Genomic DNA, 21468 nt, shown 5'->3' with positions numbered 1-21468 from the left:
AGACAGCTGATTATTAGCAATGAGGAACGTTATCTGCTAAACTCTAGTCACTGGTTGACTGTCTCAGAGCAGTCTACAGATTCATGATCCAGCATCAGACATACTAGCAACTGATCAGATAATTGGGGTTGCCAGTTTTGCTCCAGAAAGGTTCCTGTTCTTTTGCAAACTGTCTGGGTAGGCTCAAGAGCCAAAAACAGAGCTATCCCTATCACTGCATGCCTATGAGAACAACTGCTCTGGTTACACTCTGTTAAGCAGTTTGCAGTATTGCAGAAGCACTGGTAGAATAAGAGAGTTGGAAGCCCTGTAATAGGGCATTGCAGTCACAGCCTATGTTGCAGGTTTGGCAAATAATTGACAGGGAATAGAGTCTATCGTGCACATTGCTCAAAAGCACACAAAGATATTAATGGGTTAAGTCGCCATTGTGACACCAAAGAGCAAGTGGGCTCCAAAGGTCTACTTGTGGCGCCCTTGTGAGCTTTATGTGGGACATTGAGTTCATAATTCCCCATCCCTTATAGGAAGTTGTATTGGAATTAGGTCTAGTAGGGTGGGTGATCCTGCAAAGCAATAGACATTGTAGACCAGCAGTAGTAAAGGATAAATGCTGACAGCTAACCAGGACTGTAATTATACTTCTTGAACTTCCCTCCATTTGTGTGATGACGTAGTGCTAACTTCTGTAATTTGCAGGTGTGCTGTACTCCCTGATAGAAGAGTAGAGGAGTAATGGAGGAGTGTTTGGTGTCTGTGTTTTGTTGTGGTGAACCTGAAATGGAAATTGGCAGAGCAGCATTAGCCATTTGCTATAACTTTTTTGTTCTACTCTTTGCTTGCTTGTACAAAGTGGGGTTTTTGTATGCAAAATGCCCTATTTGTGTGTCCAATCTAAATGTACATGACACAGGGCCAAAGAGGTATAGCTCCATGGTGTGTACATATCTTCAGAATATGCTGTTATAAATCTTAGTCACTTTCCTAATCCCTTCAAAAATGGGGTTTAGGTTTATGCTTTAACTCTCCTTCCCCTTTTCTTTTCTTTTTTTGTACCCATAATTTTTTTGGGGGAAGTAACTGTTCATTTGAACTTAGCACCTTTTCATATAAAGTCCATCAGTATAAGATTTCAACTCACACTTTTTCTTCTGATAAAAAGAAACCTTCCGAACTATAGATATTTGGAGGGGGTGGGTGGGTAAGTTCCATTCCTATTTTTACTCATGATTCATCAAATGAAATTATTTTATGAATAATTAGAAAATCTTCATAATATACTCCATGTGTTTTTCTCATCTATAAAATGTATCTCCTATGTGTCACTGTGTGCTAACAGGGGAAACAAATGATAATTTATGCCTGAACTTCTCATTATGTCATTTGAATACAGTATCTTATTGTTTTTTTATCCATCTAAAGCTGAGATCTTAAAGGAATACATGTGATTGTTTTATGCTAAAACTTTCAAAGCTATAGCTCACAGAAGCCTAGCAGCATGAAACTGTGCATTAATATTAAGCATTCGTAGTACAACCTTAAAAAGATAATTTAAAAACCAGAGACAGTCCAGCCTTAATCTTCATCAAAAGTATCTCTTCCCGTTCTGATTGTTGTGGGTTTTCCGGGCCATAATAGAGATGGGCCCAGACGTATCCTCCCAGAACCCCAGTCTTTACTGGCTACAGTGTAGACATGGCTTGAACTCTTGTGCATGGCCATCTTGATTGTCATCCCAACCAGGAATCATTTTAGCATTATGACCTCTTTTCAACTAGACCAACCGCTCTAGAAGTAAAATATGGGCACTTTTGAAGGGAAACCTAATCTGAAATGGATCTGCTATATTTTTAACCAGTCTGTTCTAGGCTTCTTGGAGTCTAATGTGCAAACTGCCAAAGAAGAAGAATGGAGCTTTTTTCTTTTCTTTTTCTTTGTTTTTTAATTTCTTCTTCATTCCCCACAAACACCTGCTTTTCCCAGACCGTCCATGTAGGAAAGAAGCTTTTTCCTGTTCATGTCATTCAGAACTATTGTCCCAGGTGGGAGGACTGGCAACAGTTCCTTATATTTGTTGTGTTCCTGCTTCTTCTCCTGGGATACCCGAAGTTGCTGGCTGCCACATTCTGTTCCAGCATGAACATTTTCAGAGATGCGTCAAGTTGTGTAACTAGTCCCTTCATCTGAACATTTTGCAACCTTATGTTTGTTGACAACAGTTGGGGATTTCCCCTGTGTTTCTGATTTGTGTTTAACTTCAGTCAGTACAGCAACTAAGAAGATATTCTGTGAGCAGTTGTAGCAGCTGAGATTGAATTTTGTGGGAAAGAATTAGATGTATCCCACTTCTCTCATAAATCTGCATTAAACAGGGAGCAAGAGACCCATCCTTTGGTAACACTTTTGACCTGATCATGAGTGAGAGAGGCAGCTCAATTCTGCAGGTGGGGGGAGGGGGGAGTAGTTTCATGGCAGCCAGGGATGGTGCAGCCCCACCGCCTCCAAAGAGGTTCCTGGTGGTGCAAACTGTGAGAAAAGAGGGAACTATCCCTGGCTGCCCTGAAACTCCCCTATGCAGCCCAGTGGGACTGGGCAACACTTTCAACTGATGTAAGTTGATGCCAGCCAGAGTGGGTGTTCCCAGGCTGAAAGACCCAGGAATCTGATTAAAGTTGGCTTGCCCCCCCCCCCCCACCACATTAGCACCAGTTTTGGCACCTGTGGAGGGGGAGCACTGGCGAAGTGGCTGCAATGGTGCCTGAGTAACATGGAGCTGTGTGGCTCCACAGCGGTGTAAGTGCCACTTATGACACACTGTCAGTGATGGGCTGGTGAGAATTGGAATGACAGTAAATAAGTAAGATTTATTTACAGTCTTTTATTAAGGCCGAGGAAGGCTTAAAGGGGGACTAGGTATACTAGTATCTGTTAAACTAAAGGTTGAATGTAAAGAGCTCCCCTCCCTTAAAAACATAGCCATGGCAGTCCATATTAGCAGGAAAACGGTAGTCTTATAATTATTAATGTGTATATTCCTCCTATGCATGTTAAATCAGAGATAGAGGAATGCTGAGATAAGTTGGAAACGTACATGTTGGAGCTTACCATGAAGTTTCCTAAAGCAAATATTTTGCTGGTAGGTGATTTTAACACTAGGTTAGGAACAAATGATGATATGTTGTTATCTAGACTTGGGAAAGAATTAAGTACCTTGGAAGAAGAAAATTGTAGATCAACACATTTTATGAGAGTAAGCAAAGACCCAATTTTAAACTTTGCAGGTGTATGTCTAAAACTCCTGGCTTATAAACTAAATCTTCTAGCTTTAAGTGGATCTACTAATGGTGATTATCCAGGAATTGGAATGAAAATGCCACATCCTGTTTATGGCTAGCTTTTCCTTCATATTCAGGGTTGTTCATAGTTGCTGCTTTTTGTGTGTTGCAGCTGGGATGAGAGCAGCTCCATCAGCAGCGGCCTCAGTGATGCCTCGGACAACCTTAGCTCAGAAGAATTCAATGCCAGCTCCTCGCTCAACTCCCTGCCTTCCACCCCCACGGCTTCCCGCAGGAACTCCGCCATAGCGGTAGGTAGACCTAAACTCTCAGAAACCAGAAACCTCCATCTTTTACACAATTATGGACTTTCCTGGAAAAGGAGAAAAGCTGGATGAAGTCCAGGAAATTTGCTGCCTCAAAGTACAGGCCAGTTTCCTCAGGGAGAAGGTGAACACTCGGCATCAAACTTCACCTCTGTTGAGTCTGGGGAGGGCTGGAGGATATTGTGGGTGGAAAAAACTGAGGTGTTGAGCTGATTGCGTCCCCTCTTGTTTCTGCCTTGCAGCTGCGCACAGACTCTGAGAAGCGTTCGCTAGCAGAGAGTGGGCTAAACTGGTACGGTGAGCCAGAGGAGAAAGCTCAGAAGAAGATGGATTATGACAGTGGGAGCCTGAAAATGGAGCACAGCACTTCTAAGTGGCGACGGGAGCGCTCTGAAAGCTGCGATGAGGCTCCAGGCAAAGGAGGAGATCTGAAAAAGCCAGTGAGCTTGGGCCCTCCAGGGTCCTTAAAGAAGGGCAAGACGCCCCCTGTGGCTGTAACCTCCCCTATTACCCACACAGCCCAGACTCTCAAAGTGGCAGGTGAGGCTGGAACCGAGAGCTAACTTCAGTATTGGTCAGCAAGGAAAGGATGTGACCATCTCTTTCATTTCCATGTCTGTTTACTTCTCATTCATTTGAGACTTTAACCAGTACAGACCATAAGGAAGCCCAGAGTGTCACTGTTGCAGCTGAACTAAATGTTTGGTCATGTTATAGCCTCAGTTATAAAATAAGCCAATTAAGTTAAATCAAAATAAATTTATTTGGAAAATGTAAGTACAATTCAGTGTCTTTTATTGTTGCTAGTGACACTTGCACAGTGACCTTACACTGACATTTGGGTCCTGATAATACACTGGCCCCATTGTGTAACATCTGCGGGCCAGCAGTGGACCAACGGGAGCACAATTCAGTTCAGAGACCATCTCTGCTGAAGAAGTACTTTTCCAATTCCATCCCAAGCCACAGTTGCACTCTTCTAAGTCCATTGACTTTAATGGTTTTTAGAATAGTGGAACTCTGCTGAGGCTTTATCTATAGATATCTAAAAAAGCTGGCTTTAGAAACCTGGCTTCAAATTTCTCTGCCCTGTCTTCCAGGTAAACCTGAAGCAAAAGCAACAGACAAGAGCAAGCTGTCTGTGAAGAATGCAGGCCTTCAACGCTCATCTTCTGATGCTGGCCGAGATCGGCTTTCAGATGCCAAAAAGCCTCCATCTGGACTCACCCGGACCACCACCGCTGGGTCCTTTGGCTATAAGAAACCACCGCCTGCCACTGGGACTGCCACAGTGATGCAAGCTGGTGGCTCAGCCACACTTGGCAAGATTCAGAAGACCTCCAGTATCCCTGTCAAACCTGTCAATGGCAGGAAAACCAGTTTGGATGTTTCTAATGCTGGGGAACCTGGTTTCATGGCCCCAGGGGCCCGCACCAACATCCAATATCGGAGCCTGCCTCGCCCAGCCAAGTCTAGCTCCATGAGTGTGACTGGGGGGCGCAGTGGCCCACGGCCTGTAAGCAGCAGCATTGACCCCAGCATCCTCAGCAGCAAAGGGGGCATTTCCGTGTCACGGCTCAAGGAGCCCTCAAAAATTGGCACAGGACGGAGCACACCGGTGCCAGTGAATCAGACAGACAGAGAGAAGGAGAAAGCCAAGGCCAAGGCAGTAGCTCTGGATTCTGACTGTGTCTCACTCAAGAGTATTGGCTCCCCTGAAAGCACCCCCAAGGCTCAAAGTGGCCACCAAACTCCTGCCAAAGCAGCTGAGCTGCCACCAACACCACTCAGGTAAGAAGCAGTGCACATCTCCCAGCATTTTCCTGTTCACAGCAAGTCCATAGCTGGACTTGCTTACTCTGTTAAAATAGAACTGTGTGCCTATATTCCATTAAAACTCTGAGCTTCACTTACTGAGATCAGAAGGCTTCACCATCACATATTGCAAGGTTGTAATTTTAAAAGGTAGATATCAGTTTTTTCTCATTACCAGGATTCATCTATACTTTAGGTTCCAAGCTGGGAGAGAATGTTGGGGAGAGAAATAGTGTATATTCAAATCCACAGCTCTGTGTATCTCTCCAAGCTCATATCTGCATACTGCTATTATAACCTTTCATTTAAAATAATTATATTTAGCTCAATTCCTAAAAGCTTTAGTGGTTGAACTTCCAACATGAGGAAGGCAGTGACAAGAAAGCTTTGCTGTGTATCTGGTCTTCATTTTTGACTGCATGAGAACCATTTCAGATAATGAGGGTTGTTGCACCCCCCAAGCACCTTCTCTCTGCCCACCAGTGCCCTGGGGAGATTTTCCCTCCAAAAGTTCCAATTGTCAAGTATGCTTTGCCTGAGCAGCCCTTTGGTCCATTACCATGTACCATGAATGTGGTAATTTTACTTTATTTCTGTTCACTCTGTGTTCTTCCACATTTATATTTATAATAAACAGTAAGAATGTTCTTCATCTGCTCAGCTGAGTACCTCTCAGTCAGGCAAAGAAAACTGCTCTGAGGGAAACAAAAATAACCCTCTTTCCTTCTGTCAGAAAATAAAAAGCAGGCACCAGTTGCTTTATTAAGTTAAATGATGAAACACGTTTTTATTTATAGGAACAAATAAACAGAAATGGTTCTGGCAAAGGAATAAATATTAATAAACCAGAAGCTGGTGTTGAGTGGTTACTATATACAAGTTGTTTCAAGTTTGGCTCAGGTTACTAGCTTTGTACCTTCAGATGTTACATTCAGTTTAATTTAAACTTATATAAACACCCCAGTATAGGTAACACAATATTCAGTTTGTCTTTCTATTTGTTTGAAAGGCCTTTCTTTTACCCTAAGATAACTATTTCAAAACAGTTCCTTAAAACACCACCTTTTAGACAACCCTTTCCACTAGATTTGTCTATCCTATAAACATTGTTTCAAAGAGCAAGAATTCCAGCTATCCCTCAGGAAGTCAGTTCCTCTCTCTATCTCTATATTAAAAACTCCACATTCTGATAGGCTTCACTGCTTAGTATCTGAGTGCAGTTTTCCTCAAAGAAACCAAGCAACCTGTGTGTTTACTTAGTGTAACTGGTTTTGCTTTCACCAAGGACGTAGTACAGATTCTCCTTTTAATCTGACCATCCAGTCCCTTAAAGACCAATTTAGAATGGAGCCCAATTGGCACACACCTGTTCACAAGCTTACTCTGGAATAAACTCCTCCTCAAAATCTTCTCATACAGCCTTTAGAACTCTGCCTTTTGCAGCCAGCCAATCGCAAGCAGTCCTGGCTTAACTTCTTGTGGGCTGCATTCCACTTGCAGAAAATAAGGCTAAGTATTGGTAATAGTCACAAGGAGTGTCTAGGACAGGAAGATTTCTAACTGTGATAGAAGGAATCCCCATTCTGGTTCTATCTGGTATGGCCCCTTGTGGTATAACTGCTGTGTTTACATACTAGGTCCCAAACAAGTGAAAGTAGATTCTCCTGGGGGCGGAGTCCATCTCCGCTGGGTGTTTCTCAACCTTCTGTTAGGGAGGCAGGCCTAAACTTTCAATTTCCTGTCCCTGGCTCCTCCTCCTCTTTGTTTCCAGATACTTTCCTGCCTAGCTAGGGAGTGCACCTATAGTGTTTGGCTCCACTATTTTACTCTACTACCTCCTCTTTTCTCTTAATTTCTTCTTATTCTTCTACTACCAGCACTCTGAATTCTTCCTTACTGCGGCAGGTAGGGTTCTTCCCCTCATACAACCCCCCCCCCCACCCTTCCCGCCAAAACTAAAAAACAAAATGGCGGACGGATCATTCTCACCTCCCAGGCCCCAATTTGCCAAATCCACGGCAGAGGCCACCAGATCCTCCACTTCAAGGTCCCTTGACCTAACGGGAGGAAAGAAGCCAACCGCGAAGGGAAAGCCTGAAAAACGCAAACCGGACGAAGAAGCCTCCGGAGCGTCGCTAGCCCCTCCCGTTTCAAACGCGGAGGCAAAGAAACGACGCATAGAGCAGACGGACGCGCCGGCCCCTCACGAGCTTCAAAGCTCCCAGAGCGAGGCATCGGCTGCTCCCCCTCCCTCCCCTCGAGCCTTCTCGGAACAGGACTCCGAAGACAACTTCAGGCAAGAATTTATTGATGAGGGAGGGAGCGGGATGGAAATCGAAACGAGGGAGGATTCTGGAGATGAACCCTTTAACCTCCAAAATATGACTGCCGCACAATTTTCCCAAATTCTCAAGGCGGCAGTAGCAGAACAGATGCAATCTGTAAATACTACCACAACACGGCGCCCTCTTCTCAAGAGTAGCACCAGCTCCCATAAAAAACGCACCTCCCCAGATCAGGCAGGGAATCCTCTAGCCTTCCCAGGGGAGGAAACATTCAGCGGAGATGAGACTCTGGAAGAACCAGAGCACTTTTCCGATCAGGAGGAACCCCCCCCCTGAAACATCAGATCATTTCACCAGATTTTTCAAATTGGAAGACCTCCCCATGCTAATAAATAAAACTATCTCAGCCCTGGAATTACAGGATGAGGAGGGGGCCCAAGACCCATCCGCCCCTTCCACCTCCACAAAACCCGTTAAAGGGAAGCCTAAAGGGAGCAAAAAATTTTTCCCTCACACTGACTCAGCCTCCAAATATTTTCCCATCCCGGAATACTTAGAAAGAAAAATTAGAAAAGAATGGCAACAACCAGGGGCAGCGAGAGGCTTACCCTCCAACATCAAGAAACTATACCTGGTACCAGAGTACATTAACTCCATGCTGAAAGTGCCCCTAGTAGACGCCCCAGTAGCAGCACTCCAATCAGGAGGACTGGTCTCCAAAGATGGAGACGGCTCCATTAGAGACGCCATGGATAAACGTTCAGATGCTTCACTAAGAAGGGCCCACGAATGGACAGCCACAGCAATGAAGGCGTTAGCACCCTCAGCTGTAGTCGCACGCGCCCTCTTAGTCTGGTCAAACAGAGTCATGGCAATGTTACCACCCGAAGCACAGCCAGGGAAGGCATCCAAGGAATTCTTTGGGAGTCTCCTTCCTAGCCGACTCCAACCTGGATGCACTTTTACTCTCGGCCAGATCCATGGCAGCATCCGTAGTAGCCAGGCGTAACAGCTGGCTTAGGGCATGGCAGGCAGACCCCCACTCAAGGGTACTGGTGGCAAACTACTCCTTCCAAGGGGAGATGCTATTTGGCCAAGAGTTGGACCAAGTGCTCACCGAAACAAGAGACAAAAAGAAAATCATGCCCAAATTCGTGAGAGCTGATCGACCTCAATTCCAAAGAAATACATTCAGATCACACCGCACATTACCAAGAGCCCCAAGAGATCTCCCACGACAGAACTGGAGACCCCACAACTCCTTTCGTGGCCGTGGCTCCTTTCGAGCCCACCACTACCAACCCACACAAACCAGAGCAGACAAATTCGGGAAGTTTGACAAATCAGGCAAACAATGACGCCGACACCATACCGGTGGGAGGGAGACTCTCCCACTTCTCCAAACAATGGAGAGGGGAACACACAGACAATTGGGCACAGGAAATCATTTCATCAGGCTACCTCATAGAGTTTGCTCACATCCCAAAACCACGTTTCTTCCAAACATCAAACTCCAGGAACCCCTCCACACTGTCCCGCAACCAACTGGCAGTCCAGCACCTACTAGACATAAGAGCAATAGAAAGGGTCCCCTCACACGAGAAGTCATTAGGCATATACTCACATTTTTTCACAGTCCCCAAAAAGACCGGGGACTGGAGAGCCATCCTGGACCTAAAATACGTGAACAGGCACATCAAACTCCGTCACTTCCGGATGGAATCCCTCCGCACCATCACGGAGGCACTTCGCCCAGGGGAATTCCTCACATCCCTGGATCTAACGGAGGCTTACCTTCACATAATGATCCACCCATCACATCGACAATACCTAAGGTTCGTTTCAAACGACCAGCACTATCAGTTTCGTGCTTTACCATTCGGACTCTCCACCGCGCCCAGAATATTCTCAAAGGTACTACTAGGCCCCATAACACTACTACGCAGACAGGGGATTCACGCACACCCCTATCTAGACGATATTCTGGTCCGATCCCCCTCCAGAGAAAGGGCACTAAAGGACATCCAGATAGTACTCCTCACCCTAAGACAACCACGGGTTCTTGGTGGCTTATAGCCAAAAGCTGTTTGACACCATCACAAGAAATGGAACACCTAGGTGCCATCATCTCCACAACAAAAATCGACTCTTCCTTCCCCCATCCAAGATTGCATCGATTCAAAAGAAAACAAAAGCAATTATACTAGCCAGACAATCATCTCTACTTTGCCTCACCAGCCTCTTAGGCCAATTCATAGCAGCCATGGACATGGTGCAATGGGCAAGATTCCATGCACGTCAGCTACAAATCTTTCTTCGCCCATTCCAACTAGACATCATGAGAAAGCGGGACCACTCACTGACCCTGAAACCATCACTGAAGTCCAACCTCCGTTGGTGGACCATCCGAAACAACCTATCCCAAGGGAAGACCTTCCTATTCCCCAAGCGCCCACAGATATTCTCGGACGCCAGCCTCAGGGGCTGGGGAGCAACCCTGAACAACAACTTTGTACAAGGGACCTGGAACAGGAGAATCTGCACTTCCAATCAACATCCTAGAAACTCGAGCAATCCTCCTTGCTCTAATACAATTCCATCCACAGATAAAGAATCAACACGTCCTCATACGAACGGACAACGTGGCGGCCAAGGTATACTTAAACAATCAGGGAGGATCCAGGTCCTCAAACCTATATCGAGAATCAGCCAAGATACTCACATGGGCAGAGAAAAATCTAAAATCCATACAAGCAGACCACATACAAGGAAAACTAAATGTCTCAGCGGACTGGCTGAGCAGATCCACAATCCAGGAGGCGGAATGGTCAATCAACAGAAAGACCTTCCTTCTCGTCTCCCAATACTTCGGAACGCCAGAAGTCGACCTGTTCGCTACCGCGGACAATGCACAGCTCCCAGCCTTCATGACGAGATACTTTCACCCAAGAGCATTAGCAGTAGACGCAATGACAGCACCATGGCCTCGCACCCTCCTATACGCCTTCCCGCCACTCCCACTACTTCCCAGACTTCTCAGGAGAATCTACCTAGAGAAGGCGAGAGTAATACTTATTGCACCACACTGGCCCAGGAGGCCCTGGTTCTCGACCATAACCGAGATGTCGAACAGTCCTCCACTGAGACTTCCACCGATACCAGACCTACTCCACCAGGGCCCAATAGTGCACCCAGATCCCGGCTGGTTTCAGCTAACCGCCTGGACATTGAACGAAACAACCTAAGGAACAAGGGCTACTCTGACAAGATAACTAACACACTATTGGCATCACGTCGCCCTTCTACCAACAGGATATATAACTGCACCTGGAAGGCCTTCCACAGATGGTCTAGTCGTAAGAAAGTCAATCCACAACACCCGTCTATAAACAACATCCTGGAGTTTCTCCAAGATGGAGTGGATTCGGGACTTAAAAGCTCCACATTACGCAGACAGGTGGCCGCCCTCACTACCGTATGGCCACTATTCGAGGGGACTCCGGCATCCCGTCACCCTGACTTACTCAGATTCCTAAAGGGGGTTCAACAACTTCAACCCCCAACAACCCACAGGTTTCCATCCTGGCGCCTACACTCCGTTCTCAACGCGCTTACCAAAACACCATTCGAACCAGTCCAATCTATCCCCATCAAATGGCTGCGCATGAAAACTCTGTTCCTCATCGCACTAACATCGGCCAGGCGGGTCTCAGAATTAAGGTCCCTATCGGTAAACAAAAACCTCTGCATTTTCCACTCTGACAAAGTCATACTTAGCATTGCAGACCAACTCTTCTTGCCGAAGGCAGCATCTAGATTTCACCTAAAACAGGAAATCGTGATTCCAAATTTCTCGCCAACCCCAAACACCCACGGGAACACCTGTGGCACAATCTGGACGTAAGGCGCTCCTTAAAGGCATTCATCATTAGAACAGAGAACATCCGCAAAACTGAAAGTCTCTTCATCAACGTGACAGCTCCAAACATAGGTCACCAGATGTCTTCGGCCGCTATCAGTTCGACCCTCAAAAACTGTATCGCAGAGGCCCATAAGGCCCTGAACTCGCCAGTGCCCACAGGCATCACGGCACATTCCATTAGATGTACAGCAACCAATGCCGCCCTACTGCACCAGGTCTCAGTAGAGGACATCTGCAGAGCGGCGATCTGGTCTTCACCATCTACATTTACCAGACACTACAGACTTCACTCTTGGTCCGCAGCACAAAAGGCGTTCGGACAAAGAATCTTGGAACACATCATAGGAGAATGACGGTCCCACCCACTTAGGGACACTGCTCTGGAAGGTCCCAGCGGAGATGGACTCCGCCCCCAGGAGAACGGTCCATTGGACACTTACCGTGAAGGGCCCTTCTCCTGGTGGGCTAGGAGTCCATCTCGACCCTTCCCGACCGTCTATTCAACAGGATGCGTTCCAAAACATTTATAACTTTCTGAATACTAGATACCACAAACTCAGAATGCTAGCACGACCACATTGGTCCACAAGTTTACACCCACAGTTAAGTTACAGTTACTGTTACACATTTTCTATCACATAAGTTCACTCCAGTTACCGGAGAACTGTTTATACTGTTATTCCTGTTCCTAATTTCTTTTCTTTCACTATTCTTAAATACTGCTTTGACAGTCGTACTGGAAACAAAGAGGAGGAGGAGCCAGGGACAGGAAATTGAAAGTTTAGGCCTGCCTCCCTAACAGAAGGTTGAGAAACACCCAGCGGAGATGGACTCCTAGCCCACCAGGAGAAGGGCCCTTCACGGTAAGTGTCCAATGGACCGTTTTAAATATGTAGATACAGGAGGGCAAATAGCAGCTAAGTTGGAGACTTACAGGTTTCTTTCACCTTGTGTATCCTCCGCCTCACCTTCAATGCTAATATGACTTTTATAGAAAGTTTCCTTGGGATTCAGAGGTTTACTAGTCCACACAGGAAGGGAGGGTATGTACATGCCTGAAATTCTGTACTCTAGGATTTTTGAAGCTTGTTACTGTTCTCCAGATTGTGTAGACCTTAATCGTTCTTATGTAGTGTAATTATAATCATGCAAATGTCTGTTCTCTGTGCTTCTCCTATATCCTGACATTGGGCTTTTCTCTTGTAGGTCAGCTGCCAAAAGCTACGTAAAAGCCCCTTCTTTGGCCAACCTGGACAAGGTGAACTCCAACAGCCTGGATTTCCCTTCCTCAAGCGAGCTCCACCAGATGCATAGTGGGAAACTGCAAGAGCCACATCCCACTGCAGTGGGTGTGGGTACTCACCTCACATCATGCTTCACTCCAAGTCCTGCACCTGTCCTTAACATAAACTCTGCCAGCTTTTCCCAGGGCCTGGAGCTCATGGGTGGCTTCAGCATCTCCAAGGAAACCCGCATGTACCCCAAGCTTTCCGGGCTACACAGAAGCATGGAATCGCTGCAGATGCCTATGAGCTTGCACAGTGCATTCTCTACAGGCAATACTAGTGCTCCCACCACTGCTCCTGCTCCTCCTGTCACTGCTGAAGAAGAGCCTAGTGAGATGGCCTGGACAGGAAGCCCCAGAATCAGCCATCTGGACAGGTAGAGGAAAAAGAATGGGGTAGCTTTTATATTCTGGATTGTTTTCCAAGCTAGAGAGAAGCAGAGCTTTTAAAAATAATGTTTTTCACAAAGCAGTTTCCAATCCCAGCAATGAAGCAATGCAACCTGGAATATAGTTGGGGTGTTGGAATGGCACATGGTGCATATGCCTTGCTTGGAAAATGCTTCCGTTCCAAACATGGTCTTTCAGTTTATTCTTCCTGAATCTATGAATGTGGAAAAGCTCAAGTGCCACTCTAGGCCTCTGATCTAAGCCCATGTGCTCTCTTGTCCCAAACCTTCACACAATCAGCTTATTTCCCATATGGAGTCTCACCTGGCCCCTGAGAAATAATTAATAAATGCTGCTCTCTATTTCCCTTGTTGCAGTTCTAATCGTGACCAGGATACATTGCAGAAGCGATTAAGGTAATCAAAATTTTTCATTTTGTTTTTTAATACCAAATTGACCTCTGTGGGAAGTTTCCCATACCACCTGAAACTCCTTAAAAGGCTGTGCTATGACAGCATCCTCCCTAGCCACCACAAATCTGTCTCCCAGTGGATTACGCTGCTAATCACATAAATAAAACATAATAGAGAAAGTTTTTCTCCAATTCTTCCAGTTTACTGATCCTTTGCTTCCTTTTTCATGCTTCCAGACCAATAATACTTTCCTTACGATTGCAGCCAACTTATGCAAACTGACCCCCAAAACCTCACCTTATTTGTAATTTGGACGGGAGGAGCAGGGAGACCAAGAAACAAGGCAGTTCCAGGGGCAACAAAGCGTATTATTCTTCTCCCCCCTTTTCTCCAGATCACTTGGATCCATGCCTTCAACTAGCTTTGCCTTTTTCTTCTTTGGAACCTCTATGGGTATAAAGTTTCAATTGCAAAACTGGTTGGCTCAAAGATTGTGATAATGTTGGGATTCATAATTGCCCTCCACAGCACCTTTCTGATTTATCATCCAGCCTGTCTGTGTTCTCACATGCCCTTTGGTTTTGGCAGGTATCAAATCCAGTCTCAAGAAGATGCCAAAGAGAGACGGCACTCCCACACAATTGGAGGGCTGCAGGAATCAGATGACCAGTCCGATCTGCCCTCCCCACCCCCTCTGTCTATGTCTTTGATTGGGAAGGCACCACTCACCAATATTGGTTAGTCCCCTTTCCTTCCGTTTGCCTTCAAAAGGAAACTCTTGAGGCAGATGTTCTAAATTAAGTATAATTGCACAATTCAAGCCATTGCCCATTTTTATGTACTGCCATCTGATCTTTTAAATAGCACTCACCCAACCAAGTGTAAAGTGCAGAGGCATCATAAGGTGTCTCTCTGAAATAATAGAGGAGATGCCTATAATAGAGATAACAAAGGAGACGGAAACGTAGAACATAAAGTGAAAGACTGAACTGAGACCGTGCATTGTTCCTCCTGTTGCTGATGGAATGGCTTAACCACATGTTGGAATGGCATTTTCCAGCCACAGGATGCCATGGAGAGATGAAACAGTCCTTCACTTTTGCGGGGAGGGCCTGTGGCTCATTGTCAGAGCCTCCCATAACCAAATGCCTGAGACCCTGGATAGCTTCTGCCAATGAGAGAAGACAAGCCTGATAGTGCAGCCCTGTTCAGAGTCACTCCAGTTCCACTTAGGTTGGTGGCATCACACAGGTTTGCACCGTGAACTAGTTGAACCAAAGGTCTGACTTGACAGAATGCAACCTTCATGTGTTTAAATATGGCTAAAAACAGTAACAAGTGAAAGGGAAAAGAAGTGAGCGTCTTATCTCTCATTGCCATGATTTAATATCTCATCATGGCTCATATGATTTGTGGGTGCAACATTAGCATTCTCCAGCAACAAGTTTTCAGCAGCTGCCCAGATGTTGAGGAAAGCTTTCAGAAACAGATGCTAAAGGTTTCTTATTTCACCAAGTTTAAATCAGGCTTAATGGGGTGGGGGCTTAGCTGGAAACATATCATGAAACTTTATCTAAAATGTAGATAATTCCAGTTTGAGAACTTCCTCAAGTTTAGGGATTGCCCATCTCCTTTGCTTTCAAGACTTCAGAGCTTTCCCGAGCTGTGTCCTAAGGGGCTACCTTTTGGTGGTACAGTAAATTTACTCCCAATTTATCCTGCAGTATAGAGAACTGCAGCTAAACCAGAAACATCTGTGAGAGTGAGTCCAATAGGGACCTATTGACATTGGCTGCAAGAGGAGCAAAGACTGATGTTTTCATTTTTTTTACTGTTCCTAACAACCAGTTGTGGACTGGTGAAAGTGATTCTTTTACAGAACTGTTGGCTGAAGATGTTATGCGAAGAGTGATGTGCATGTAGTGGTTTAAGTCCCATTTATTCTGTCCCTACATGTAGTGCACTAGGATCCCTAGGGCAACATGTTCCATTTCCTTGACTCCATCCCTGGCTTTGAGCTGCTTTGACAAACCTCTCCTCCTCTGCCCCCTTCTCCTGCAGTGAGTCCCACAGCAGCCAACACCCCAAGGATCACCCGCTCTAACAGCATCCCTACCCACGACGCTACCTTCGAGCTATACAACGCCTCCCCCATGGGTAGCACCCTCTCCCTGGCAGACCGGCCCAAAGGCATGATCCGTTCGGGCTCCTTCCGTGACCCTGTGGATGATGGTGAGAATCTTGCACCCAGCTAAGAGGAGGAAAGTCTCCTCCTCAACAGTAATGGAAATGGAGGAGAGGGAATACAGTTGCAACCAGTTCAGTTGACTGGATCTTCTCAAGAGTGCAAGTTGTTTGGCTGATGGCTGGTGCACTTTGCTGACAGTGCTTCTTGTCCAGGCAGCTTAATTACATAGCAGAATTGGAAATCAGAAGCCTGGTGCTGCAGCCAGTATTTGTGTTTCCCCTCATACACATTCACCATCTGGTCTTAGCAGGAATCCTACACAAATCATAGGGCCAGCATCTCATAGGTCTGAGTCAGTTGCCAGTTATTCTGTCACCCTGTTCTCCTTTTGTGGGGTCAGAGGGGCTACATTCACACTGGCCTTTATTGCACATGAAAACAATTTGAAGAACTCTAAGGAAGTATTAACACTGGATTTGGCATTAAAAGGGCAGACTCAGGAGGTTATAGTATTATTTTTTCCTGTTGTCCTAGAGAACTCTTTTCTCACTGACTCCAAGGTTATCTGGGTAGATGGCCCCTCAGGTATGTCTCCTGAAAGTGCCACTGTTGACTTTGCCAGGCAAAGACATCTCATGAGCTTCTTCTAAGCCTGAATGTTCTGTTATTTTTCAGACGCCCAGCTGTAGCCATTCAGAGAGTATGACATTAGTCCCAGGATGCCCTTGGTGTCGTTGTCCCACCCCTTAGCACTCACCCGACCTCTGGATTTCCTCAACCCCAGCCCCCTTGTGCATTGATGTTCCCAGGTCTCTTTGTGACCAGTTGCTGTCCCTTCCATGGCCAGGGGATGCCCCGTGACATGTGTCTCTCTCTGTCTATTGCAGTTCATGGATCTGTGCTGTCCCTGGCGTCCAGTGCTTCCTCCACTTACTCCTCAGTAAGCTCCCTTCATCAGTCATTGTTCCCCACCCTTGGCTTTCTTTGTGCTGTATTCTGGCAGGTTTCCTCAGAGTTATCTTCTCCTGCAGTCTTTTCAAATGGGATGGCATGAACAAAATGCACGGCTTGGTTGTGACATGCTGCTCCCGAAGCTGGGGTGCATTCTAGTGTGTTGCAAAGTATGACCATAAGAAGGAGGAGGATCTGGGGTCTGGAAAAGTTGCAGTGAATGGATTGGGCTCTGTGCATGAAAGTTCCTCTGTGTTGCCTTTGCTTGCTTGAGCCATCTCTGCTTCTTACACCCTAACCACTTGCCTCTCTGTCTCTTCTCTGCTCCATCACCTTCTACCAGGCTGAGGAGAGGATGCAGTCTGAGGTACAGTAAACTCCTCTCTTCCTTACCCACTGCTGTGCTGCTCTTGACCGTTGGTGGAGAGCAAAGGGCTGTACCGCCCCCTTAGTCTCCATTCTCTCTTTCTGATTTAGCAAATCCGTAAACTGCGCCGTGAACTGGAGTCATCCCAAGAGAAGGTGGCCACGCTGACAACTCAGCTCTCTGCCAATGTGAGTCACCCTGTTTCATAGGTGCTGATGTAAATGCTTCATCGCTGGGCATGTCTCTCATTTTGTACCAATAGCTGTTTTGCATTCATCAGTAATTAGAAAGAGTGGAAGGCCAAGACAAGTGTGGAATGAAACTGATAAGTGCCATGGGAAGAGAGTTTGTTCAGAACATTTTGTCAGATGTTAAGCTTGCATTCTGGAAGACAGATCACCAGATGTTTATTCCAAGACATGTGGACACCAAGATTCTGGCACTTCATCAGGAACCCAGAGTCTGCACTGCACAGTTATACTGGCCACATGGTCCAGAGTTCTGATATGCCCTTGACTTACTGGCTGCAAAATCACAAAGAACTGCTATAGAAAACGTGGCAATGACTAACTCGCCCATATTCCACTTGGAGCAGGAGCACCCTCTAGCGTCTGTTTGTTCTTTTGCTGGAGCAGCTTTTCCTAACCTTTTGGAGCTGGGCACTTTGTTGTTCTATCATCAAACTCAGCACCAAACATCTGTTCCACTGCACAGCAGGCAGAAGTCTTCACACACAGTTGTGAACATGTGGCCAGGTGACATATCTAAATATCTGTGGCTAATGGCACTAATCCAACAGTTGAAAGAAGAATAGAACAAAACATCTCTGACTTCTCCTAAAACCATTTATGGGGGAAAAACCATTAGATTGAATCAGGTTGGGACACTGAGGTAAAGGGAGAGCAGTCTGGGGTTTTAGAGGCTTCCTACCATTGGTCTCTTACCAAATACATCTGCCAGCTGGCAGTAATTGGTTGCAAGTGCAGCATCCTGTAGTATTTGCAGGTGCCAGGATATGAGTTTCCTTTTCTCTTTCCAGGCTAACCTCGTAGCAGCCTTCGAACAGAGCTTGGTGAACATGACGTCCCGTCTCCGACAGCTTGCAGAAACTGCAGAAGAAAAGGTAGGTGAGGAGAAGCAGCACTGGGAACCATGCCTTTAAGGCCACACTGCACAGGAGCAAACTATGTTTCTGAAAGGGGCCGAGTGAATGACTTTCCCATTAGGACTTTGAGCACTAAGTAAAGCAGCAAGGAGAATCTATCATCTGTTGTATTTCTGCATACAGATCCTTGTCTTCCAAATTCTGTTGATAGTACAGAAAAATTTCTCCTTGTAACACTGACTCACCTTGTTAGTCATGTGAAGTTTGGTGCTTCTTCAGAATGTATTGAAATGTGGCTGATTTATATTGCCTCCAAAACAAGAGGTATGAGCAGAGGGAAATGAGCACATCTGTATTTGTTAAAATAAGTGTAAGAGTGTGTGTGTGTGTGTTTATTGCATATGTTTATTGCATATGAATATATACATATATTCATATGCAATACAACCAACATCGCAGAATATAATTGCTATAAATAAGACCATTGCAAAAATATCTCATTTGGTTCATAGTCTCTTATTTTATGTTTAATTATTGGTCTCTGAAAAAGATAGGACCTTCCTTCTTGAGTGCCTTTGTGGCTGCATTGGAATTTAGTACTGAGGAAATTTGAATGCTTCTCTGTGTTCCCAAAAGCACTACATTTACATATTCTTATATTGTTTCCATTTTTTTGTCCGTGAGTTGGACAATAAAACCTAAGGAATTCCTTGCTTTTGTTTCACCCTCCAGGACACTGAGCTGGTGGATCTGCGAGACACCATTGATTTCTTGAAGAAGAAGAACTCAGAAGCCCAGGCTGTTATCCAGGGGGCCCTGAATGGAACGGATATCACGCCCAAAGGTGAAGGGAAAACATCTGGGTGCGTCACCATGGTGGACCAGAATAGTGATTGAAGGCCACTGAAATGGCTATTCTGGTCCTTTAAGGGACATGGGGAAAGAAGTTAGGGGTTGTTCTGTGCATGATGTTGAGGTGAAACTCACTTTAGTTGCAACCAGCTATAACGAATTCTTCTTCTGGCCTTTTTAAGGCTTAGAGGGAGGCAATAATATTCTCAATCTGCACAGATCTGCTCTGCCTTAAACATCTAGCTTCTTTGTTCTTCCAAGACTTACAGCTCTCGGAATGGGAGAGAAATGGAGAAAACCTTTAGTTCCAAGGACAAAAAGGAGATTTAGAACATCCATTGTTAGCACTGTGCTGCGAAAATACAGTACAGTATGGCTGTTAACCTTTAAATCTCTCTCTCTCCTCCTCCCCCCCCCCCCCCCCCGTTCTAGCTCTGTATGGAGATGATTTCTACCCCAGAATGAGTGGGGAAATGATGGTATTTCAGAGTACTCTAGAAAGGGTGTGTGAATGAGAAGAATTACTCAGGGGTTGTTTGTTGACAAGACTGAATGAAACTGCCTCATTCAGGGCAAAAGATTGACCAACTCTATTACATTTGAATGTTGTCACAGCTTGCTGTCTTTGTTGTCCCCTTCCTTTGATTCTATCCATGTGCCCTCTTCCTTGTTTCTGTTAACTTCTACAAGCTTAACCTGAGTAGGAGTTGTGAATGGGTTCAATGACATTTCTTTCAGGCAGTATTCTAGCTGTTATATTGAATGAGTGGGAGGAAAGGAACTCCCAGTGGTTCAGGGAAGACATTTGCAAGCAGTGCTGGGAACTAAACAGCTCAGTGTCTGCAAGATCCTCTCAGGTTGCCTGTGGATTCTAATAAGTGCTCTCCCATCTCTGTCTCTTTAGAACTGCGAATTAAGAGGCAGAACTCATCAGACAGCATCTCCAGTCTGAACAGTATCACCAGCCATTCTAGCATTGGCAGTGGCAAGGATGCAGATGCCAAGAAAAAGAAGAAGAAAAGTTGGGTAGGTAAAGGATGGGTGTGGGGGTCCAAGGGCAGCAGCGGTGAACTCTACTGGGGATGAATCCCTGTTGAGTGTCTTGTAACTAGTGTAATTGTAACTAGGCAGCTCTGAGATTCTGGCCTGGGGGACTTCCTGGTGACTACCTAGACCTGATTTCTTTGCCAAAAGCCTAATTTGCATCTGCTTTGTTGTGGAAGAGAATCTGTACCCAATTCCCAGGCTTGGTCCAGTATTCAGTGATTGCCGCCAATCCTCCAGGCCTCCTCATCTTACTCAAAGCTCCAACCCGGACACAGGATAAAAAAGGGATGCGAACCTGACTAGGGATGCAGGAATTGCTAAAAACTCCCAAGTGCTTATTATTTTAAAATGTGCTTAAATCGTTCCCAACATGTTTTATTCCTGCTGCCTGTTTGAGTCAGGAAAGAGAGCAGCAAAGTTTACCATTTTTAAAAGGTACCACTGGAAAGAGTAATTTTATTCAGTACAGGCCGAGAAAGTCTTAACATGATGATGAAATCATTATAATGAAGACTTGGACTTCAACAGTGATGGTTTCAACACAGCAGTTATGCCGAGACAAGTTGTTTCTTATTCGACAGACTTGTCCCTGATTTCCCTAAACTCTGTCCCTGTGTAACCCTGCCTTTCCCCATCACTCAGAAAAGGAGACAGAGGGGGCCACCTGTGCCTGTCTCCCAGAACAGCAGGCATGCTTGACCCCTCAGAAAGGAGGCTACCCTATGGTTTCGACATGCTGCCTTGAGCTCCCCAGCTTGTTCCAGGCAGGGATTTGAGCTGAACGCATGATTAAGTCTTGCTCTATTTTTTTCTCCCCCCTTTCTTCCTTCAATGCTGATCCCAACCCTTTTTCCCCCCAGGTGTATGAGGTAAGCTTGGAATTTCCCTGTTCCCCTCTTCACCAGCTCTTTCCCTGTGTTTGATTCCTGATCACTTCATTGTGTTGGGACAGCACAGCACTCGTGAAACTAACCATCCCATTTGCTCTGCCAACCTGCTCAAGGGGCCATTGCACTGGTGCTGGAGGGGAATGTTTCACGTCTGTTGTTAACATGGCTTTGCACCCACCCGTTGAGCTGCCGCAGCTCTCCTTAAGGTGTGCAAAGTCCAAGGAAAAAAGGGGCTCCGAGCATGAGTTTTTGCATACACACCCCCAACGGAAACATATTTCATAATGGGGCATAATACCTTCCTCTTCTTCAAGTTACTGGTGAGGCTTTCTGACCCGTACAGCAGAGTGGAGGTGG

The 21468-nt window shown here is 45.8% G+C and overlaps 1 protein-coding gene across 6 annotated transcripts in view; it reads left to right on the top strand.

The window, feature by feature from the left end:
• Positions 1–21468, top strand: part of NAV1 (neuron navigator 1) — a 328528-nt gene that overhangs the window by 288152 nt on the left and 18908 nt on the right. For 3 of the 6 annotated variants that reach the window (XM_048496160.1, XM_048496165.1, XM_048496166.1), the window contains 14 exons: positions 3448–3586; positions 3844–4141; positions 4702–5392; positions 12830–13285; positions 13676–13714; positions 14300–14448; positions 15773–15943; positions 16787–16839; positions 17194–17217; positions 17328–17405; positions 18257–18340; positions 19055–19166; positions 20079–20200; positions 21082–21090. In XM_048496160.1, the coding sequence (XP_048352117.1) occupies positions 3448–3586; positions 3844–4141; positions 4702–5392; positions 12830–13285; positions 13676–13714; positions 14300–14448; positions 15773–15943; positions 16787–16839; positions 17194–17217; positions 17328–17405; positions 18257–18340; positions 19055–19166; positions 20079–20200; positions 21082–21090 (2425 nt within the window). The remainder of the gene's footprint in view (positions 1–3447; positions 3587–3843; positions 4142–4701; positions 5393–12829; positions 13286–13675; positions 13715–14299; positions 14449–15772; positions 15944–16786; positions 16840–17193; positions 17218–17327; positions 17406–18256; positions 18341–19054; positions 19167–20078; positions 20201–21081; positions 21091–21468) is intronic. The other 3 variants (XM_048496163.1, XM_048496161.1, XM_048496164.1) reach the window with 3 other exon arrangements.

This window comes from Sphaerodactylus townsendi, linkage group LG05, assembly GCF_021028975.2.
Source record: "Sphaerodactylus townsendi isolate TG3544 linkage group LG05, MPM_Stown_v2.3, whole genome shotgun sequence".
Classification (NCBI taxonomy): domain Eukaryota; kingdom Metazoa; phylum Chordata; class Lepidosauria; order Squamata; family Sphaerodactylidae; genus Sphaerodactylus; species Sphaerodactylus townsendi.
The sequence above is the reverse complement of the archived record's forward strand: the minus strand, read 5'-3'. Positions and strand labels throughout refer to the sequence as shown.